Source organism: Chiloscyllium punctatum, chromosome 4, assembly GCF_047496795.1.
Source record: "Chiloscyllium punctatum isolate Juve2018m chromosome 4, sChiPun1.3, whole genome shotgun sequence".
Classification (NCBI taxonomy): domain Eukaryota; kingdom Metazoa; phylum Chordata; class Chondrichthyes; order Orectolobiformes; family Hemiscylliidae; genus Chiloscyllium; species Chiloscyllium punctatum.
Window position 1 is genome coordinate 1660701 of NC_092742.1, and position 23084 is coordinate 1683784.

At 43.9% G+C, this 23084-nt stretch overlaps 1 protein-coding gene across 17 annotated transcripts in view; it reads left to right on the plus strand.

The window, feature by feature from the left end:
• pomt2 (protein-O-mannosyltransferase 2) overlaps positions 1-23084 on the plus strand; it is a 259016-nt gene that overhangs the window by 123656 nt on the left and 112276 nt on the right. For all 17 annotated transcript variants that reach the window (XR_011960401.1, XR_011960400.1, XM_072567928.1 and 14 more), the window contains one exon: positions 5182-5273. Coding sequence is in view for 15 of the 17 variants with exons in the window: in XM_072567928.1 (XP_072424029.1) it covers positions 5182-5273 (92 nt within the window). In the remaining 2 variants the exon portion in view is untranslated. The remainder of the gene's footprint in view (positions 1-5181; positions 5274-23084) is intronic.

Genomic DNA, 23084 nt, shown 5'->3' on the forward strand with positions numbered 1-23084 from the left:
ACCTGAAACCCTCCCTCTTGCACCATCCCTGTAGCCATGTGTTTAGCTGATATCTCTCCTTACTCCTTGCCTCAGTATCGCGTGGCACGGGTAACTAACCAGAAATAACAACTGTTTGTGTTAGCTCTCAGCTTCCACCCTAGCTCCCTGAAATCCTGCCTTACAGCCCTATCCCTCTTCCTACCTATGTCGTTGGTACCTAGGTGGACCACGACTTGGGGCTGGTCACCCCCTCCTTTCAGGATCCCAAAGACACGATCTGAGCATCTGGCTGGATATATGAGTTGGAGGCAGGTAATAAGCTGTTAAGAGAAATGGGGGGCTGAAGTGTTGTGATTAGTTGTTTAATGTTCACTTTTACAGTTAAAGAATAAATTGATTTTATTTTCTTTAAATAGTGGAATTTAGGAGTTCTCTGTCACTCTTATTTTAACAGATTGCAATGCGAGGTAAGCTTTTCTCACCATTTGGTTTAAATAATGGAGGGGCTCACTGACATATTGTAACACCAGGTAAGTCCTATACAGAACAAAGCAGGGCCATCCAACCTGGTCAATTACCGGCCATCATTAAAGTATGGAAGGTGTCTTTAATTGTGCTATCAAGCAGTACCTGCTCAGCAATAACCTGCTCAGTGATGCTCAGTTTGGATTCTGCCAGGGCTATTCGGCTCCTGACCCCCATTACAGCCTTGGTTGAAACATAGACAAGAGTTGAATTCTAGAGGAGAGACGAGAATGCCAACCCTTGGCCCAAGGCTGCATTTGATAGAGTTTAGCATCAAGAAGCCTTAACAAAACTGGAATTGATGGGTACTCGGGGTAAACTCTTCACCAGTTCGAGTCGCGCCTGGCACATGAGAGATTGTGGTTGCTGGAAGTCAATCATGTCAACTTCAGGCCATCTCTGTAGGAGTAGTGTTTCACGGTTGTGTCTTGGGCCCAAACCTCTTCAGCTGCTTCATCACAGACCTCTCCATCATAATGTCAAGGATGAGAATGTTTGCTGATGATTCCCTAATGTTCATTAGCATTTGTGACTCCCCAAGTACTGAAGCAGTCCATGTTTAAATGGAGCAAGATCTGGACAATATCCAGGCCTGTGCTGACAAGTGGCTAGTAACATTCTGCTCCCCATGGGTTTAGAAGGTGCTGTCTGAGGATCTTTGAATTGGTAGGATGGTTCTGTGATCATAAAGTTTGCTGGGTGAGTCTTTTGAAAATACAAATTGGATTGTTAACACTTTTCCAAACTGATTTGACTGAACTTCATCTGTGTTAACTGTGCCTACTCATACTTTTTCATTGATTTGAGGCACTTGGGCATTGCTGGCTGGACAGCATTTATTGCCATCCATGGTTGCCCTTGTACTGCAGCAGTCCACCTGCTTTAAGTTGACCCATAACGCCTTTGGGGGAGCAGGTAATTCCAGGACTTTGATCCAGAGGCTATCTTATAGATAGATAGTACAGTACTATTACTGAACGTCTGTTTGCAGGGCCAGTCAAGTAGGCTGCTTTGTCTTTGATGGTATCAAACTGCTTGACCATTGTTGGACTGCACCCATCCAGGCAAATGGGGTGTATTCTATCACATCTCTGATTTGTGCCTTGCAGATGATAGGCAGGCTTTGGGGACTCAGGAGGAGAGTTATTTGCTGCAAGATTCGTAGCCTCTGACCTGCTCTTGCAGCTACTGTGTTATATAGCAAGTCCAGATGAGTTTCTGTCAATGTTAACACCCCAGGATATTGACAGTGGCGGACCCAGTGATTGTGACAACATTGAATGAACGTCAATAGACAATAGGTGCAGGAGTAGGCCATTCTGCCCTTCGAGCCTGCACTTCCATTCAATATGATCATGGCTGATCATCCTTAATCAGTATCCTGTTCCTGCCTTATCTCCATAACCCTTGATTCCACTATCTCTGAGAGCTCTATCCAACTCTTTCTTAAATGAATCCAGAGACTGGGCCTCCACTGCCCTCTGGGGCAGAGCATTCCACACAGTCACCACTCTCTGGGTGAAGAAGTTTCTCCTCATCTCTGTCCTAAATGGTCTACCCCTTTTTTTTTTTAAGCTGTGTCCTCTGGTTCGGCACTCACCCATCAGTGGAAACATGTTTCCTGCTGCCAGAGTGTCCAATCCTTTCATAATCTTATACGTCTCAATCAGATCCCCTCTGTCTTCTAAACTCGAGGGTATACAAGCCCAGTCGCTTCAGTCATGGGGCAGTGGTTAGATTGTCACTCATTGGTAATGGCCATAGCCTGGCTTTTGTGTGATAAAAATTTTACTTGCCATTTGTCAGCAAGTATTGTCCAGATCTTGTTGCTAGTGAGTTTTGAGAAGATCTGTAGCTCAAGTTGAGGTTCTGGATTTAAGTTTGCTGAGCTGGAAGGTTCGTTTTCATGGAAATGAACCTTCCACATCAGTGCAGAAACTTACAATCAGAGCTTGTTGCATTTGAAAATGGACTGCTTCAGTACCTGAGGAGTTGCAAGTTATGCTGAATGTCGCATAATCATGGGCAAACATACCCATTTCTGACCTACTGAAGGAGGAAAGATCATTGAAGCAACTGAAGATAGTTAGGCCTAGGTCATTACCCTGAGGAACTCCAGCAGAGATGTTCTGGAACTGAGATGATTGACTTCAGCTTTCACCACCATCTCTGCTGGTTGGAGTTTGCCTGTATTACCCATGGTTCAAGCTTTGCTCAGTTTCCTTGATGTCAAGGGCTCTCACTTTCACCTCACCTTTGGAATTGACTTTTTTTTGGTACATGTTCGCACCAAGGCTGTAATGAGGTCAGGAGTTTAGTGGGTCCTGTTGGAACCCAAACTGGACATTACTGAGCAGGTTATAGCTGAGCAGGTGCTGCTTCACAGTATTGTTGATGGTACCTTACATCACTTTACTGATGATAGAGAATAGACTGATGGGGCAGTAATTGGCCAGGTTGGATTTGGCCTGCTTCGTTCTGTACAGGATGCACTTGGACAATTTTCCACATTAGCGGAAAGATGCCAATGTTGTACATGTAAGAGAAAAGCAAGTTCTAGAGTACAAGTCTTCAGTACTATTGCCTAATGTTGTCAGGATCCATAGCCTTTGCAGTATCTCGTGCTTCCAAACGTTTCTTGATATCAAGTGGAGTGAATTGAATTGGCTGAAGACTGATATCTGTAATGCTGGGGACCACTGGAGAAGGCAAAAATGGATCATCCATTTGGCACTTCTAACTGAGGATTGCTGTGAATGCTTCAGCCGTACCTTATGCACTGATGTGCTGGTCTCTTCCATCATTGAGGATGGGGATATTTTTGGAGTCTCCTCCAGTGAGTTGTTTAATTGTCCATCACCATTCATGACTGGGTGTGGCAGGACTGCAAAATTTAGATCTGATCTGTTGGTGTGGAATCACTTATCTCTGTCTGTCACTTGCTTATGCTGTTTGGAATGCAAGTAGTCCTGTTTGGTGGCTTCACCAGGTAGAAATTGCATCATCAGGTATGCTGCTCCTGGCGTGCCCTCCTGCAGTCTCCACTGAACCAGAGTCAATCCCCTGACTTAATGGTAATGGTTAAGTGGGAGATATGCCGGGCCATAAGGTTACAGATTATGCTGTAGTACAATTTTTTGCTGGTGTTGATGGCCCATCATACCTCATGAACCCCAGTCTTGAAGTCTGTCCCATTTAGCACAAAGATCGTGCCACACAACATGATGGAAGTTATCCCCCAATGTGAAAGTGGGATTTCGTCTCCACCAGGACTATGTGGTGGTTGCTCATGCTGAAACTGCCATGGACAAATGTATCTTCAGTTGGCAGATTGGTAAGGATGAGGTCAAATATGGCTTTCCTTTTTGCTGGATCCCTCACCACCTGCCACAGACTCAGTCTAGCAGCTATGTCTTTTAGGACCTGACCAGCTTGATCAGTAGTACTGCTGCCAAGCCACTCCTGTTGGTGGACTTGGAAATCCACCGTCCAATGTACATTTGAGCCCTAGCCATCCTCCGTGCTTCCTTCAAGTGTTCATCATGAGGCAATACCGAATCATCAACCGAATTAGGACAGTATGTGGTAATCAGCAGGAGGTTTCTTTACCCATCTTTAACCTGAAGCTGTGAAACTTCAAGAAGTCTGGAAACACATCGAGGTAGATCCCATCTATCACTTCCTGAGAAAAAGAACAGGAAATGCCATCACCACAGGAAATGACATCACCAACCCAAAGAACCCCAAACATATAAATAGAAAGCAGGAATCATGTACACTGCTTCGCCTGAGGCCCACTGAAGATGTTACCTCGTCAGATGATGAAATGTCTGGAAATGAACCTCCTAACTCAGCAAGCAAATCTACATCCAGTATCTCCTGACTGTATGCCACTGTGCTGCCAGTTCTGCTTGGTCTGTCTGCCCGTGTGACAGTCATATCCCAGAGATGGCAACAGAGGTGTCTGGGCCATAGCCATACTCACAGAATCCTACAGATAACGTAAGGCTGTTGTTTGACAAGTCTGTGAGACAGCTCTCCCAATTTTGGTACAAGCCCCTTGATGTTGGTAAGGAGGACTTCGCTGGGTTGACAGGGCTGATTCTCCTGTCGGCTTTTCCCGTTCCTAGGTTGATGCCAAGTGGTTGTCCAATTTCATTTCTTTGAGACTTGACAGCAATTGATAAGCTGAATGGCTCGCTAGGCTTTTTTGGAGGGCAGTGAGAGTCGACCACATTGCTGGAGGTCCGGAGACCTGGTGAGGGTGGAAGATTTCCTTCCCTGAAAGGCATCAGTGAACCAGCTGGGTTTTTCCAATAATAGAGAATGGTTTCATAGTCATCAGTAGGTTCTTGATTCCAGATTTTTAAAATTGAATTCAAATATAACCATCAGCTGTGGCAGGATTCGAACCTGGTTCCCCAGACCATTAACTGAGTTTCAGGGTTAATAGCCGAGTGACATTATCACAAGGTCATTGTCTCCCCATTTGTCTGCCCATGTCCCTGTGAAACCATTTCTTGTGTGACCTTAGTTCAAAACTGTAAATAGATTGTAAACTCAGTGGCCAAAGCCTGAATACTGATATGATCATATGCAGCTCCCTTTTTACTGAAAATCTGAACATAAATAGATGTGAAAAATTGATCCATTCCAATATTCTACTATTTCTAGGGGCTGGGAACAGGCTGAAGTCAGCTGCAGTCCATACCTTAAAGAAACCATGAACTCATTGTGGAACATTGAGGACCATGTTAATACCAAATGTAAGTGAGTAGTACTGTGATTTATCATAGTAAACCTCTTGTAGTATCTGATGCTTTATTGCTTTAATCATTCAGTACATCACCCTTTAATTAAGTGTTGTGGATAAGTATATATGTCTATATATACATTTATATAAAAACCTATTTCTGTACATGGACTGTTGTGCCCCCTGTGCATGCAATCTTTAATAAATACTAAGACAGTTCCACCCAATACCTTTATGGAAATAATAAATGCACTTTGTTTCTAACCACTTGCCCAGGATCTTAATAAAGATATTCAAGGTTCTCCCATTACATTGGCAAAATAGAAGAATGATACTAATAGCAGTGGGAATCAAAACTAAAATGGAAAAAAAAAGGTCCTTCAGCGCTCTCTATTACACAATCTGAAAGCCTGATGCTTAAGAGCACATTATCTGAACTGGGATGCAGATGAGAGCAAATTGCAGAAGTAGGGTGATTTGAGAGTACTAGGTAAAAGTGAGGATTGCAGATGCTGGAAACCAGAGTTTAGACAGAGTGGTGCTGGAAAAGCACAGCAGGTCAGGCAGCATCTGAGGAGCAGGAAAATCAACATTTCATCAGGATGAAGGGCTTTTGCCCGAAACGTCGATTTTCCTGCTAAGATGCTTTTCCAGCACCACTCTGATTTGAGAGTACATAGGAATTTATAAACTATGCCACCAGTGCATCGCACTCCTGATTTGCGCCTGGTACATAGTGGGCAGGCTTTGGGGATTGAGGAGGCGAGTTACTTGTCGCAGAAATCCCAGCTCTGACCTGCTCTTGTAATCACAGGATTTATATATAAAATAATCCAGCACCAGGAGTAGAATATTCAATCCTAAACCTGTTGTACCATTTAATGGCTGATCTGACTATAGGCGGCATAAATCTGGATTCCCACAAATCCTGATAACCTTTCACGCTCTTGCTCAGTAAAAAATCTATCCACTTGTGCTTTAAAAGATATTCAAAGAGTCTGCTTTCATTGCCTTAGAACATAGAACATTACAGCGCAATACAGGCCCCTCGGCCCTCGATGTTGCACTGACCTGTCATACCAAGCTGAAGCCCATCTAACCTACACTATTCCATGTACGTCCATATGCTTGTCCAATGACAACTTAAATGTACTTAAAGTTGGTGAATCTACTACCATTGCAGGCAAAGCATGCCATACTTTTACTACTCTGAGTAAAAAAACTACCTCTGACATCCGTCCTATATCCATCACCCCTCAATTTAAAGCTATGCCCCCTCATGCTGGCCGTCACCATACTTGGAAAAAGGCTCTCCCTGTCCACCCTATCTAACCCTCTGATTATCTTGTATGTCTCTATTAAGTCACCTCTCAACCTTCTTCTCTCCAACAAAAACAGCCTCAAGGCCCTCAGCCTTTCCTCCTAAGACATTCCCTCCATACCAGGCAACATCCTCGTAAATCTCCTCTGCACCCTTTCCAAAGCTTCCACATCCTTCTTATAATGTGGTGACCAGAACTGTACACAATACTCCAAGTGCAGCCGCACCAGAGTTTTGTAACAGCTGTAGCATAACCTCATGGTTCCGGAACTTGATCCCTCTATTAATAAAAGCTAAAACACTGTATGCCTTCTTAACAACCCTGTCAACCTGGGTGGCAACTTTCAAGGATCTGTGCACCTGGACACTGAGATCTCTCTGCTCATCTACACTACCAAAAATCTTGCCATTAGCCCAGTACTTTGCATTCCGGTTACTCCGACCAAAGTGAATCACCTCACACTTGTCCACATTAAACTCCATTTGCCATCTCTCAGCCCAGCTCTGCAGCTTATCTATGTCTCTCTGTAACCTACAACATCATTCGTCACTATCCACAACTCCACCGACCTTAGTGTCGTCTGCAAATTTACTAACTCACCCTTCTACGCCCTCATCCAGGTCATTTATAAAAATGACGAACAGCAGTGGACCCAACACCGACCCTTGCAGTACACTACTAGAAACTAGACTCCAGGATGAACATTTCCCATCAACCACCTGCCTTATGAGGAAGAGAGTTTCAAAGTCTCACTACCCTCTGTGAAAAAATGTTTGGCCTAGTGTCTGTTTTAATTGGGTGATCTCTGATATTTAAACAGTGGCACCAGTTCTACATCCTCTCATAAGAGGGAATTTCATCTGCATATTTATTTCACAAGGCCTCAGAATCTTTACATTTGAATCAAGTTGCCTGTTACTCTGCCAATCTCCAGTGGATACACGCCTTGCATAGCCAACTATTCCTCCTGAGGCAATCTACCATTCCAGATTTTAGCCTGGTATACCTTGTCTGAAATGCTACTGATGCGTTTATATCTTTCCTTCAATAAGATGGCAAATAATGTGCACAGTACTCAAGATGCGGTCTCACCAGTACCCTGTAGAGCTAAAGCATATCCACCCTATTTTTGCTTTCAGTTTCTCTTCCAGTTATAATATTTTTAGACATTTCCTAATAACTTGCTGTAACTACATACTAGCTTTGTGTGATACATGTTCTAAAACAAATCCCACTGCGTCTCCAAGCTCCGCAATCTAACCATTTAGACCATATACTTTTCTACTCTGCTTGCTAAAATGGACAGTGTCACATTTTCCCACATATACTCCAAATTCCACATGTTGTGAAGTTGGTTAGAGTAATTGTAGATTGGGAGACAGGAAGTTAGAATTTGGTGTTTGTACAATTGAGAAAGGTTGCATGGTCCCTTTAAAAGATTGTGGGTTTTTTTCAGTGCTTAGAGATTTTAAAATGTATGTTTGTGAGCAGCAGCATGGGGGTTTGCAGGTGCACAGAGCGCCCAAACTGAAACATTTGCATTGAATGGCTGCATAGTTAGCAAGCTAAGCAGCTGTTTTTACCAGCTGCTTTTAGTCAATCAGTTTGATACCAAAAACTTTTTAAATATAAATCTGATGGTTTTAACAATAGGACCAATCCTATGTAAGAAATACTGATATGTCATTAAGGATATAAAAGTAGTGGGCAGTTTGACAAAGACCCCAGGGCTAACTGCCATCCACCATAGCCAACAGCCCTCACAGTCATCCACGTCTTAGAGACATTCCTGACAGAAGAACGACGGAAGAAGGCACAGAACATTCCAGGAGACACATAACCTGGCTGTAATTTCGAGAGATGAAATTCTTTTTTTTTGTATAGAAGTGGGACTTGTATTTATTGGAACAACTTACCATTAGAATCTTGTTTTATTCGGAAGTAGTAGTTAGAAGGGTTTTGTTCGGTTTGTTAATACTTTGTTTAGTTCACTGTTAGAGTTAGATAAATAAATTGTTAGTTGTTAATTTTAAAGTGAGTGTCAGGGATTTATTTTATTTCACCACTGTAAGTTGCTGCAACCAGGTTACACCACTTTTCACACATATTTTACAGATTATAGGGCGAGGTGCTCCTCTATGGGTGTTTAGGTTTTAGTTCTTGGCTGGAGTGGGTGTCAACTACTTCTGTAACACGTATCTTTGACCCCTCACTTAATCTCACTCTACCCTTTTGTAGCCTTGTTATGTACTCTTCACAACCTGTTTTCCTACCTATCATTGCACCATCAGGAAATTTTGCTCCCTTCATTCAAGCCATGATATAGCATTAGAGTACTCAAGATCGTTGCACTGATCTGTGGTGCAATAGTTGTCAACATGGAGATCCATTTTTTACTTGCTGTCTACTTCCTGTTACCTCGCCAATTCTCTGTCCAATCTGGTATGCTACTGTGAGCTTTCATTTTCTGTACTTTATCAATTACCTTCTGGAAATTGAAGTACAGTGCAGCCGTTGTCTCCCATTTTTCCTCTGCAAAGAGCTTCTTAAAAGCACTCTAATAGATTGGTGAAACCTCATTTCCTTTTAATAAAACCATGTTGTCTCTTCCTGTTTACCTTGAGCTTAACCGAGTGCCCTGCTATTACTTATTTAATAACTTGTTTGTAACATTTTCCCAATGACAAATATTAAGCTAATTTGCTTAAAAGTTTCCTGCTGTTTGTCTCCCTTTTTGAGTTTTGTTTTGCTATCTTAAAGTGATGTGCAAAAAAAAAGCACGTGTGAATAAGGAAAAAATACTTTTTTACACAATGGATGTTCAGGGTAAGAAATGCATGGCTGGAAATATGATGGAGGCAGGTTCAACTGAAGCATCCAAGATAACATTAGTCAATTATTTGAATAAAAATTTTGCAAGGTAGAGGGAAAAATCAGGATATTGCCACCAAGGATATTGGTGCTAGGTCATGGTGCTTGTTTTAACAGCTGCTTTGGAATGATGAACTGAATAGCCTTCTGTGCCATAACAATTGTGTAATTGATCAGCCAAGATAAGGTGATACATAGTAATTAGCAGCAGGTTTTCTACCCCATGTTTGACCTGATATTAGGAGAATGCATGGAGTCCAGGGTGAATGTTGGCAAATCCCAGGGCAACTCTTTCTCTTTGCCATCACCCCACCATTTTGGTAGGACTGTATTGCTGATGGGTCAGGAGATACCCAGTAGGACATTGTCTGTAAGGTGTGATTCCATGTGTATGTTTATAAAGAACAAAGAAAATTTACAGCCCAGGGACAGGTCCTTTGGTCCTCCAAGCCTGAGCTGTACTGTCTAAACCTATCAGTCAATTCCTAAGCATCTGTATCCCTCTACTCCCCACCTACTCATGCATTTATACAGACGCATCTTAAATGAACCTACCGTACCTGCCTCTACCACCTCTGCTGACAACGCGTTCCAAACGCCCACCACCCTCTGTATGAAGTACTTGCCGTGTGTATCCCCTTTAAACTTTCCACCTCTCACCTTGAAAGTGTGACCCCTCGTTATTGAATCCTTCACCCTGGGAAAAAGCTTGTCTCTATCCACCCTGTCTATACCCTTCAAGATTTTATAAACCTCCATCAGGTCCACCCTCAATCTCGTTTTTTCTAATGAAAATAAAACTAACCTACTCAACCTCTCTTCATAGCTAGCACCTTCCATACCAGGCAACATCCTCGTAAACCTTCTCTGCACCCTCTCCAAAGCGTCCACATCCTTTTGGTAATGTGGCGACCAGAACTGTACCCCGTATCCTAAATGCGGCCGAACCAATGTCTTGTACAATGTTAGCGTGACTTGCCAGCTCTTATACTCAATAGCCCGTCCAATGAAGGCAAGCATATTGTATGCCTTCTTGACCACTCTATCCACCTGTGCAGCAACCTTCAGGATACAATGGACCTTCACTTCCAGATCTCTCTGCCCATCAACTTTTCCCAAGGCTCTTCCATTCATTGTATAATTCACTCTAGAATTAGTCTTGCCTAAATGCATCCCCTCACATTTGTCTGGATTGAACTCCATCTGCCACTTTTCCGCCCAACTCTCCTGTATTCTCTGACAGTCTCTTATGCTTTCTGGTACTCCACCAATCTTTGTGTCATCTGCAAACTTGCTGATCATACCAACAGTGCCCTCTCCTGGATTATTTATGTATATTACAAACAACAGTGGCCCCAACACTGACCCCTGTGGAACACCACTGGTCACTTTTCTCCATTTCAAGAAACTTCCTTCAGCTACTACTCTGTCTCCTGTTGCTCAAGCAGTTCTTTATCCACCTAGCTAGAACACCCTGCACACCATGTGACTTCACTTTCTCCATTAGTCTACCATGAGGAACCTTATCAAATGCCTTACTAAAGTCCATGCATATGACATCAACAGCCCTTCCTTCATCTAACAACTTGGTCACTTCCTCAAAGAACTCTATTAAGTTGGTAAGGCACGATCTCCCCCGCACAAAACCATGTTGCCTATCACTGATAAGTCCATTCTTTTCTAAATATAAATAGATCTTATTCCCTTATCCCTCTGTACCTTCTCCAGCAACTTTCCCACCACTGACGTCAGGCTCACTGCTCTGTAGTTACCCGGAATATCCCTACTACCCTTCTTGTACAGGGGGACAACACGAGAAACCTTCCAGTCCTCTGGCACCTCACCTGTATTTAAGGATGCCACAAAGATATCTGTCAGGGCCCCAGCTATTTCCCCTCTCACCTCCCTCAGCAACCTGGGCTCGATTCCATCCAGTCCTGGGGATTTGTCCACCTCAATAACCTCTAGCCTACCCAGCACATCTTCCCTACTTATGTCAATGTGATCCAGACTAATCAAGCTTCCATCTGTCATCTCAACATTCATCATGTTCCTCTCCTCCATGAACACTGATCCAAAGTAATCGTTCAGAATCTCACGGGTTCTCTCAGGTTCGACACATAGCTTCCTTCGTTATTCTTTAGTGGACCAATCCTTTCTCGAGTTACCCATTTGCTTCTTATATAAGAATACAATGCTTAGGATTCTCCTTAATTGTGCTCGATAAAGCTATTTCATGACCCCTTTTCGCATGCTTGATTCCTCGTTTAAGACTTGTCCTAATCTTCCGATATTCTTCCAGGACCCGTTCTATTCTTAGCTGCCTAGACCTTATGTATGCTTCCCTTTTCCTCTTGGCTAGTCGTACAATTTCTCTTGTCATCCACGGTTCACCAATCTTGCCCTTCCTCTCCTTTGCCTTCAACGGGACAGGCCTATCCTACACCATCTTTAACCTATCTTTGGAAGCCTCCCACATCTCAAATGTGGACGTCCCTTCAAATAGCTATGTCAGGATGTTGTTTGACTAGCTTGTGGCACAACTGTTCATATTTTGGCACTATGCTCCACATGTTTGTAAGGAGTTGAGTTTGCAATTGTTACTTTCAGTGACTAGGTTAGTGTCAGATTGTAGACCTGATTTGACTCCTTTCTTTAGACTTTGTGTCAGTTGTTGATATAACTGAGTTTCTTGATATGTCATTCCAGGGAGCACTTTAAAGTCTACCTCATTGCTGTGGGTCTGGAATCATATGAAGGCCAGACCATGTAAGGATGGCAGATGCCCTTCCCTAAAAGGAAGGTGAACCAGATGGATTTTTATGATAATTGCAGTTGTAGCATCGTTGTCATTAAATGAGTTTTTAGATTCCAGATTTTGTTCAGGTTTCACATTTTATCCTTAATTCACCATCTCCTACTGTTGAAATTGTCCCCAGAATGATAGCTTGAGACCTAGTGTAGCAACATTACTGCTTATGTCATCACCTTCCCTGTTACAGATTCTCTTTCTTCAGCGCCAGGAATGGGATGAAGAGAACTCATGCTTCAAGGTGCTAGAGCATGGGAAGCAATCAGGTTGGAGGAGTTGTTTCTCAAGGATTCTCTCCATCCCATGGAAAAGGGCAATTGTTCTTTCACTGAAGAGAAATCAGCGTTATCTTTTCAGGTCCAATGACCCTCCTTCAGAACAATTCTAAAAGGTTACTGGACCCTAAACGTTAACTCTGATTTCTCTCCACACATGAAGCTAGACGTGCTGAGTTTTTCTGGTTATACTTATTTTTGATTCTGATTTCCAACGTCTGCAGTTCTTTTGGTTTATTGTTCTTTCATTTGTTGCTAGAGTGGTTGGGAAGGCTTTAAACTAATATGGCAGGAGGCTGGAAACCTGTTAAGGAATCAGAGCAAGGGGAATCCAGAACAAGTTAAAAAGACAGCAAGGGAATAAGAAAAGGTGATAGGTTTTATAAGGGAAAGTAGAGCTAATGTAAGAACTCAGGAAGATGCATGCTAAGTGTCCAAAAAAACAGACCTGAGGAGTGGGAGCAATTTAGAATTCAGTGAAGGACAAAGGTATTGATTAAGAAAGGAAAAATAGATTATGGAGTAAGCTTGCAGGGACCATTAAAAACTGACTGTAAAAGTTTATGCATGTATCTAAAGAGAAAAGGATGATTGACGGCAGTTAAATGTAGGCCCCTTACAGTCAGAAACAGAGGAATTTATAATGGAGCACAAAGAAATGGCTGACCAGTGAAGTATGTACTTTGGTTCTGTGTTTACAAATAACATAGAAATGTTGAGGAACACAGGGTTTTATGAGAGGGAGGAACTAAAGAAAATCAATATCAGTAGGGACTTAGTTGGGAAGATTGAGATTGATGCCTGATAAATCCCTAGCCTGGTAATCTTTATTTCAGAATCCTTAAGGAGGTGGCCTCAGAAATATTGGATGCATTGTTGGGCACCTTCCAAGATCCATTAACTCTGGAGCAGAACCAACAGATTGGAGGGTAGCCAATGTAACTCCTCTGTTTAGAAATAGAGGTAGAGAGTAAATAGCCTGATGAAGGGCTCTTTCCTGAAACGTTGATTCTCCTGCTCCGCGGATGCTTTTCCAGCATCACACGCTCGACTCTAATCTCCAGCATCTGTAGTCTTTACTTTCTCCTCGTAAATAACCAAACAGCCTGACTTCAGTAACAGAGAAAATGCTGGACCATAAGGCCATCTGGCCCTTCGAGACCACTCTTTGATCTTTTTGTGGTCTCAGCTGCACCTTACCTGCCTTTTTGCCATAACCCTTAATTTCTGAAGTTCAAAAAATTGTCTTACCTGATAAAATTATTTTAAAGCTATCTTCAACTACTTTACTGGGCAGGGAATTCCACACATTCACAACCCTGTTTGTGAAAAAAAATTCTTCTCCATTCAGTCCTAAATCTGCTGCTCCTAATTTTGAGGCTATGCCTTCTTGTACTAGTTTTACCTGCCAGTGGAAACTCTTTACTTCTCATCTATTCCCTTTATAATTTTATGTGTTTCAATACGATCCCCCCCTCACTTTATGGGCGGCACGGTGGCACAGTGGTTAGCACTGCTGCCTCACAGCGCCAGAGACCCGGGTTCACTTCCCGCCTCAGGCGACTGACTGTGTGGAGTTTTCCCCGTGTCTGCGTGGGTTTCCTCCGGGTGCTCCGGTTTCCTCCCACAGTCCAAAGATGTGCAGGCCAGGTGAATTGGCCATGCGAAATTGCCCGTAGTGTTAGGTAAGGGGTAAATGTAGGGGTATGGGTGGGTTGCGCTTTGGCAGGTCGGTGTGGACTTGTTGGGCCGAAGGGCCTGTTTCCACACTGTAATGTAATCTAATCTAATCACTCTTCTAAATTTCAATGAATATAATGACAGTCTACTCAGTCTCACCTCATACACCAATCCCCTCAACTCTGGAATCAACTGAGTGAACCTCATCTGCACCTCCTCTATTGCCAGTACATCCTTTCTCACTTAAGGAGACCAAAACTGCACGCAGTACTCCAGGTGCGGCCTCACCAGCACCCTGTACAGCTGCAACATAACCTCCCTGCTTTTAACAATGAAGGACAAAATTCCATTTGGTTTCCTAATTAAAATACAACATTCCTTGTACCTGCAGACCAATCTTCTGTGATTCATGCACAAGGACACCCAGATCCCTCTGTGTAGCAGCATGCTGCAATCTTTTACCATTTAAGTAATAGTCCTTTTTACTGTTATTCCTCCCAAAATGGATGACTTCGCATTTTTTAACATTGTATTCCATCTGCCAGATCTTTGCCCACTCACCACAACTACGTCCCTCTGCAACATTTCACAGTACTTTGCACACTTTGCTCTACCATTCATCTTAGTGCCACCTGCAAACTTTGACACACTGCGTGGTCCCCAACTCCAAATCATCTATGTAACTGATCCCTGAAGTACACCACTAGTCACTGATCATCAACCAGAAGGCACTCATTTATCCCACTCATTTCTTGTAGTTAACTAATTCTCTATCCATGCTAATACATTATCCTTAGCGCCATCCATCTTTATCTTTTTGCGGCACCTTGACAAATTCCTCTCGATACACCACATCTCCTGGGTCCCCATTGTCCACTGTTCTCGTAATGTCTTCATAGAAATCCAGTAGATGACTTAAGCATGACCTGCCTTTCTTGAACCCATGCTGCATCTGCCCAACGGAACAATTTCTGTTGAAATGTCTTGCTGTTTCTTCCCTGATAATAGATTCAAGCATTTTCCCCACTGCAGAATTAAGCTAATTTGTCTATAATTCCCAACTTTTGTCTACCTCTTTTTTTAAAGTGGTGTCATATTTGCTGGTTTCCATTCTGCTAGAACTGTCACAGAGTCCAGCAAATTTTGGAAAATTATCACAAGTGCATTTGCTATTTCTCCTGCCATCTCTTTTAAGTATCCTGGATGCATTCCATCAGGGCCATGACACTTGTGTTCTTTTAGCTCTATTAGCTTGACAGCCATTACTGCTTTTGTAATAATGATTGTTTCCAGATCCTCTCCTACCTTCATCTACTTGTCAATTACTGGCATGCCCTCCTTTGTGAAGACCAACTCAAAATACCTGTTGAATGCCTCAGCCATTTCCTCATATTACATTAATAAATTCCCCTCTTATAAAAGAGTCCACTATAAAAGACTGAATTGTGGAGCACTTGGAAAACAGTGACAGGATTGGGCAGAGTTGGCATGATATAGCAAAGAGGAATCATGCTTGATAAATGTAATGGAATTTTAGAATTAATGAAGTGAGTCAGTTGAATGTGGTTTATTTGGACTTTGAGAAGGCCTTTACCAAAGTCCTGCATTAGTGTGTAAAATTAAAATGCTTGGGATTGGGGTGGTGACGGCGATGTTCAGAGAACTGGTTAACAGACAAGGTACAGTGAAGGAATAAATGAACTGGGAAAAGTCTCGAGGAAGAGCTATTTAATTACAATAACAATAAGTTAACATGGTATGTCAGGGATATGCACATGACGAGTGAATAGTACAATCGAAAGAAATGGTTTCTGCTGTGTAGCAGATCAAGGAAGGAAAGAGATTTAAGATATCGATAGTTGCATGGTTGTACAAAACTTAAACATTGCTAAAAGGGTGCAGGATGGTGAGGCTTTTTACATTGCATTCATCAAAACGAGGTAGGAAACAAAGGGACACCATTTTATACAGCAAAGAAGAAGGTGCTAATTAGTTGGGCTATGTGGAGATGCAGCCAGAATAATTACCAATCAATCTTCATTCTCAGATCAATCAACCATAACAATCTATCAATCTACCTCAGATTTTTCTGGAACGGGAAGCTGCCTCAAAAATTTGAACAGTTGAAGCTAGCTATCTCGCATTGCTACTATTCAGTAAATCCATGAGGGCTTCCTTCACTCACAAGGTATTGCTGCCCATTCAAAAAGACATCATGCCAACCACACAAACAAGTAATATAATCTGAGTTGCAGTGCCAGTGTGATGCCAGCTATGTAGGTTGTGTCTCAATGACTGGCAAACTGTATCAAACAGCATGTCCTGTTAACCATACAGCTGTAGCCGGCCACTCGTGCTCAACTAGCTTATGCTTGCCAGCCTGAGAAGTAGATCCAATATGATTCTGCAGTTGGACATTGTTTACTTTTTTTAAAAATCCAGGTTGTGCTAAGATTTACTCTGGAAAACAATTTAAAATCATCAGTTGGGATTATAGTGTGATCATTTCAGTAAGCTAGAAGCTACATCTATAAATACAGCCAACCCAATTATGTAGGTAAAAGGAATTTGTGTGTACACTATACCTTTATCCAAACAAAAAGCATCCTGGAAACATCAAATCTCTGCTGAATCCCCATGACAACACCCTGACCAATCAGTGTCTACATGCCCAGTCTGAAATGTAACATTAGAACATAGATCATTACAGCGCAGAACAGACCCTTTGGCCCTCAATGTTGCGCCAACCTGTGGAACCAGTCTGAAACCCACCTAACCTACACTATTCCATTCTCCTCCATATGCCTATCCAATGAACATTCAAATGCCTTTCGAGTTGGCGAGTCTACTACTGTTGCAGGCAGGGCGTTCCATGCCCCTACTACTCACTGAGTAAAGAAACTCTCTGACATCTGTCCTATGTCTATCACCCCTCAATTTAAAGCTATGTCCCCTTGTGCAAGCCATCACCACCCAAGGAACAAGGCTCTCACTGTCCACCCTATCTAACCCTCTGATTATCTCATGTCTACGTTAAGTCACTTCTCAACCTTCTCTCTCATGAAAACAGCCTTAAGTCCCTCAGCCTTTCCTCATAAGACCTTCCCTCCATACCAGGCAACATCCGAATAGATCTTCTCTGAAGCCTTTCCAAAGCTTCCACATTCTTCTTGTAATGCGGTGACCAGAACTGGACGCAGTACTCCAAGTGTGGCCACATTGTTGAGGGTTTTTTTAGACCGTGAATGGAATAAGAGACAGAGACAGTAAAAAGGCCTCCAGCTGACTTTATTCAGAGAACTTGCTGTTACGGGTTTCTGAGCTGAAGCTAACGGCATTGAATGGAAGTGGCTTTCTTTTACCATATCATAACAGGCAGTTCAACGTTTTCAGAATACAAGTATTAATACATTAATATGTTTAACATTTGCACAGTATAGTTAGTGGATCACCTGACATTTACAGGATGCTGTTACCAGTTCATTGAAATGATTCTCCTTTCCATGGTTTTGATAGTTTATTTTTTTTTCTGTAAAATACTTGAAACTGACAGACTCAGGCAGGTACTTGAAAATTGTCTGTTCTGTTAAGTGATTTAGACCATATGTATATGCTCTGCGGTTACCCCGCTACTGTGTTCAAGAGCGTTTACTATGCTAGATGGTCATGCCTATCTGCTCTCTTTAGTTCTCTTTGTATCACTGTTGTTGCTGGAAACTTTGATTCTGATCGAATGAAGTTTTGCTGATACAATCTTTGATTCTTTCCCACCTTGTGGGTTTCTGCTGAACTCCACAACTGCAGTTATGGGCTGTTTCAATTTGGTCAAACTTGTGATTGTAAAATATACTACCGAACTGTGATTTTATGAATGGATGAATGAGACCGTGGTTGGGATGCCTATTTTGTGGGTTGCTCGGTCATTGATGGATAGATTTGACAGCAGATTTTGGAAATATTCAGATGTAACAGAGTTATTGCTCTGGGTGACTTCAACTTACCCAATATTGATTGGATCCTCTTTAGTGCAGGTGGCTTGGATGGAGCCAATTTTTGTCAGGTATGTCCAGGAGGGGTTCCTGACTCAAAATTAGATAGGCCAACGTGGGCAGAGGCTATACTGGATTTGGTGCTTGGCAACGAGCCAGGCCAGGTGTCAGATATCTCCAGTGGGAGAGCATTTCGGTGAAAATGACCACAACTGTCTCACCGTTACCATAGCCATGGAGAGGGATAGCAGCAGACACTATGGGAAGGTATTTAATTGGGGGAGGTGAAATTATACTGCTATTAGAAGGAGCTGTGGAGTATAAATTGGGAACAGTTGTTCCACGGGAAAGGCACAACAAATGTGGAGATTGTTTAAGAGAACTTGTTGAGTGTTGGATAATTTTGTCCTACTGAGCCAGACAAGGAATAATAAGGTGAAGGAGCCTTTGATGACAAGAGCAGAGGAGCCTCCTGTCAAAAGGAAGAAGGAAGCTTTAAGGTTGAGGAAGAAAGGATCTGATACAGGTTTAGAGAATTGCAGGGTAGCTAGGAAAGAACTCAAAAATGGACAGAGGAAAGCTCGGAGGGGGCACAAAAAAAGCCTTGGTGGAAAGGATTAAGGAAAACACAAAGGTGTTCTTCACCTATGTGAGGAATAAGAGAATGATCAGAGAGAGGGCAAGGCCTTTCAGGGATAGTGGAAGAAACTTGTGCCCCTGGAGTCTGAAGAGGTAGGGGAGGCCCTAAGTGAGTTTTTTTGCTTATGTATTCACTAGAGAGAGGGACCTTGTTGATAGTGAGAATACTGTGGACCAGGTTAATAGGTTTGAACAGATTAATATTAAGAAACTAGAAGTGCTGCAAGTTCTTGGAAGTATCAAGACAGCTATATCCCCAGGGCCGAACAAGATATATCCAAGATTGCTACGCCTCTGGCAATGACCTTTGCATTCTCACTCTCCACGGAAGTAGTACTGGCTGATTGGAGGGAGGTGAATGTTGTTCCTCTGTTGAAGAAAGGGAATTGGAAAATTCTGGGGAATTACAGACCAGTCAGTCTCATGTCTGTGGTAAGCAAGGTACTGGAAAGGATTCTGAGAGATAGGATTTATGACTATTTGGAAGAGCATAGTTTGATTAAAGATAGTCAGCATGGCTTTGTGAGGGGCAGGTCATGCCTTAGAAGCCTTATTGAGTTCTTTGAGGATGTGACAGATCAGTACTTGGGGGCGACAATCTTGTGGCCATAACGGAGATGTGGGTTTCACTGGGGCAGGAATGGTTGCTTGATGTTCCAGGGTTTAGAACGTTTAGAAAGAACAGGGAGGGTGGAAAAAGAGGAGGGGGTGTAGCATTATTAACCAGAGAGTGCATCACAGCTACAGAAATGAAGGTTGTTGAGGAAGGTTTGTCTACTGAGTCAGTATGGGTGGAAGTTAGGAACAGCAAGGGAACAGACACCATTGGGGGTTTTCTACAGACCCCCTAATAGCAGTAGAGAGATTGAAGATCTCATAGGCAGGCAGATTCTGGAAAAATGCAAAAGTAGCAGGGTGGTTGTTATGGGTGATTTCAACTTTCCCAATATCGACTAGAATCTCCTTCATGCAGATGGTTTGGATGGAGCCATTTTTGTCAGGTGTGTTCAGGAGGGTTTCCTTACTCAGTATGGAGACAGACCGACGAGGGGAGAGGCCATTTTGGATTTGGCGCTCGGCAATGAGCCAGGATAGTTGTCAGATCTTGCAGTGGGAGAGCTTTTTGGTGAAAGTGGTCATAACTGCCTAACAATTAGCACAGCCTTGGAGAGTGAAAGGAGCAATTAGTGAGGGAAGATATTTAATTGGGGAAAAGGAAATTATGACGCTATCAGACAGGAGTTGGGAAGTACAACCTGGAGCAATTGTTCTACAGAAAGGGTACAACAGACATGTGGAGACTACTTAAGGAGCAGTTGTTGCGAGTGATGCATGTATCTATTCCTGAGACAGGTAAGAAGGGGTAACATTAAGGAACCTTGAATGTCAAGATCAGAGGAACGTCTCGTTAAAAGGAAGAAGGCAGCTTACGTAGGGTGGAGGAAGCAAGGATCCAGCACAGCTCGAGAGGATTACAGGCAAGCTAGAAAGGAGCTCAGAAATGGACTGAGGAGAGCCAGGAGGGGGCACGAAAAAGGCTTTGCAAGAGGCATTAGGGAGAACCCAAAGGCATTTTACTCATACGTGAGGGATAGGAGAATGATCAGGGAGAAGGTAGGGCCAATCAGGGATAGTGGAGGGAACTTGTGCGTGGAGTCTGAACAGAAAGGGAAGCCCTCAATGTGTTTTTTGCTTTGGTTTTCACCAAGGAAGGGGATCTTGTTGTAAATGAAACCTCAGAGGAGCTGGGACACAGTCTTGACCAGATCAGATCAAGATTGATGAAGTTGATGTGTTGGAAATTTTGGAAAACATTAAGATTGATAAGTACCCAGGGGCAGATCAGATTTATCCTAGGCTGCTCCAGGAAGCGAGAAAGGAGGTTGCTAAGCTGCTGGTGAGGTTATTTACCTCCTCACTCTCCACAGCACTTTCGACAGGAGTCGTACTGGAGGATTGGAGGATTGGAAGGAGGTGAATGTTGTTCCTCTTTTCAAGAAGAGTAATAGGGGAATCCCTGGCAATGACAGACCAGTCAGTCTTATGTGTGTGCTAGGAGAAAGTGAGGACTGCAGATGCTGGAGATCAGAGCTGAAAAATGTGTTGCTGGAAAAGCGCAGCAGGTCAAGCAGCATCCAAGGAGCAGGAGAATCGATGTTTCGGCATAAGCCCTTCTTCAGGAATGAGGAAGATGTGCCAAACAGGGTAAGATAAAAGGTAGGGAGGAGGGGCGTGGGGGAGGGGCGTTGGGAATGCAATAGATGGAAGGAGGTTAAGGTGAGGGTGATAGGCCGGAGAGGGGGTGGGGGCAGAGAGGACAGGAAGAAGATTGCAGGTCAAGAAGGCGGTGCTGAGTCAGAGAGTTGGAACCTCGATAAGGTGGGGGGGGGAGGGGAAAGGAAGCTGGAGAAATCTGCATTCATCCCTTGTGATTGGAGGGTTCCTTGGAGGAAGATGAGCCGAGGAGGGAGGTGAGGGGGGAGGTGTGGACTTCTTTTTGCACTTCTTGCAGGGGAAGGTGCCGGGAGTGGACGTTGGGTTGGTGGGGGGTGTGGACCTGACAAGGGAGTCGCAGAGGGAGTGGTCTTTCCGGAGCGCTGATAGGGGAGGGGAGGGAAATATATCCTGGCACCTTCCCCTGCAACATCACGCAATGAAAAACTTGGGCCCACACCTCCCCCCTCACTTCCCTCCAAGGCCCCAAGGGATCCTTCCATATCCATCACAAATTCACCTGCACTTCCACACACATCATTTACTGCATCTGCTGCACCCGATGTGGCCTCCTCTATATTGGGGAGACAGGCCGCCTATCTGCGGAACGTTTCAGAGAACACCTCTGGGACACCCGCACCAACCAACCCAACCGCCCCGTGGCTGAACACTTCAACTCCCCCTCCCACTCCGCCAAGGACATGCAGGTCCTTGGCCTCCTCCATCGCCAGACCATGGCAACACGACGCCTGGAGGAAGAGCGCCTCATCTTCCGCCTAGGAACACTCCAACCACAAGGGATGAATGCAGATTTCTCCAGCTTCCTCATGTCCCCTCCCCCCACCTCGTCTCAGTCCCAACCCTCAGACTCAGCACCGCCTTCTTGACCTGCAATCTTCTTCCCGACCTCTCCACCCCCCACCCCCTCTCCAGCCTATCACCCTCACCTTAACCTCCTTCCACCTATTGCATTCCCAACACACCTCCCCCAAGTCCCTCCTCCCTACCTTTTATCTTAGCCTGCTTGGCACACCTTCCTCATTCCTGAAGAAGGGCGTATGCCTGAAATGTCGATTCTCCTACTCCTTGGATGCTGCCTAACCTACTGTGCTTTTCCAGCAACACATTTTTCAGTTCTTACATGTGTGCTCAAAGAATAAAGAACAAAGAAAATTTACAGCCCAGGAACTGCCCCTTTGGCCCTCCAATCCTGAGCCTCCCACCCGCCCTCCTCCTCTAACCTAATAATAAGATCCGTTGTGGTAAGGAGGTAAGTGCCGAATTTTGCTTGTTGTATTCTTTAGACCCAGTTTTTTTTGTTTAAAATAAAGGTTAGCTTTAGAGGGATGGCAGTGAAGGCAGTACAATGTTCCTCCTGCAACATGTATGAGGTGAGGGATGCCATGGACGTCCCTGCTGATTACACTTGCAGGAAGTGCACCCATCTCCAGCTCCTCCAAGACCGTGTTAGGGAACTGGAGCTGGAGTTGGATGAACTTCGGATCATTCGCGAGGCAGAGGGGGTCATAGATCGGAGCTATAGGGAAGTAGTAACTCCAAAGATGGCAGATAGATGGGTGACAGTGAGGGGGACTGGGAGGAAGCAGCCAGTGCAGGGACCCCCTGTGGTCGTTCCCCTCAAGAACAAGTATACCGTTTTGGATACTTGTGGGGGGGACGACTTACCAGGGGTAAGTAACGGGGCTCAGGCCTCTGGCACGGAGCCTGTCCCTGCTACTCAGAAGGGAAGGGTGGAGAAGAGCAGAGCAATAATAATTGGGGACTCGATAGTTTGGGGCACAGTTAGGCGGTTTTGTGGGAAGGAGAGAGACTCACGTTTGGTATGTTGCCTCCCAGGTGCAAGGGTACGTGATGTCTCTGATCGTGTTTTCCGGGTCCTTAAGGGGGAGGGGGAGCAGCCTGAAGTCGAGGTCCATATTGGCACCAATGACATAGGTAGGAGGAGTGCTGAGGATGTTAGACAGGCTTTTAGGGAGCTAGGTTGGAAGCTCAGAGTTAGAA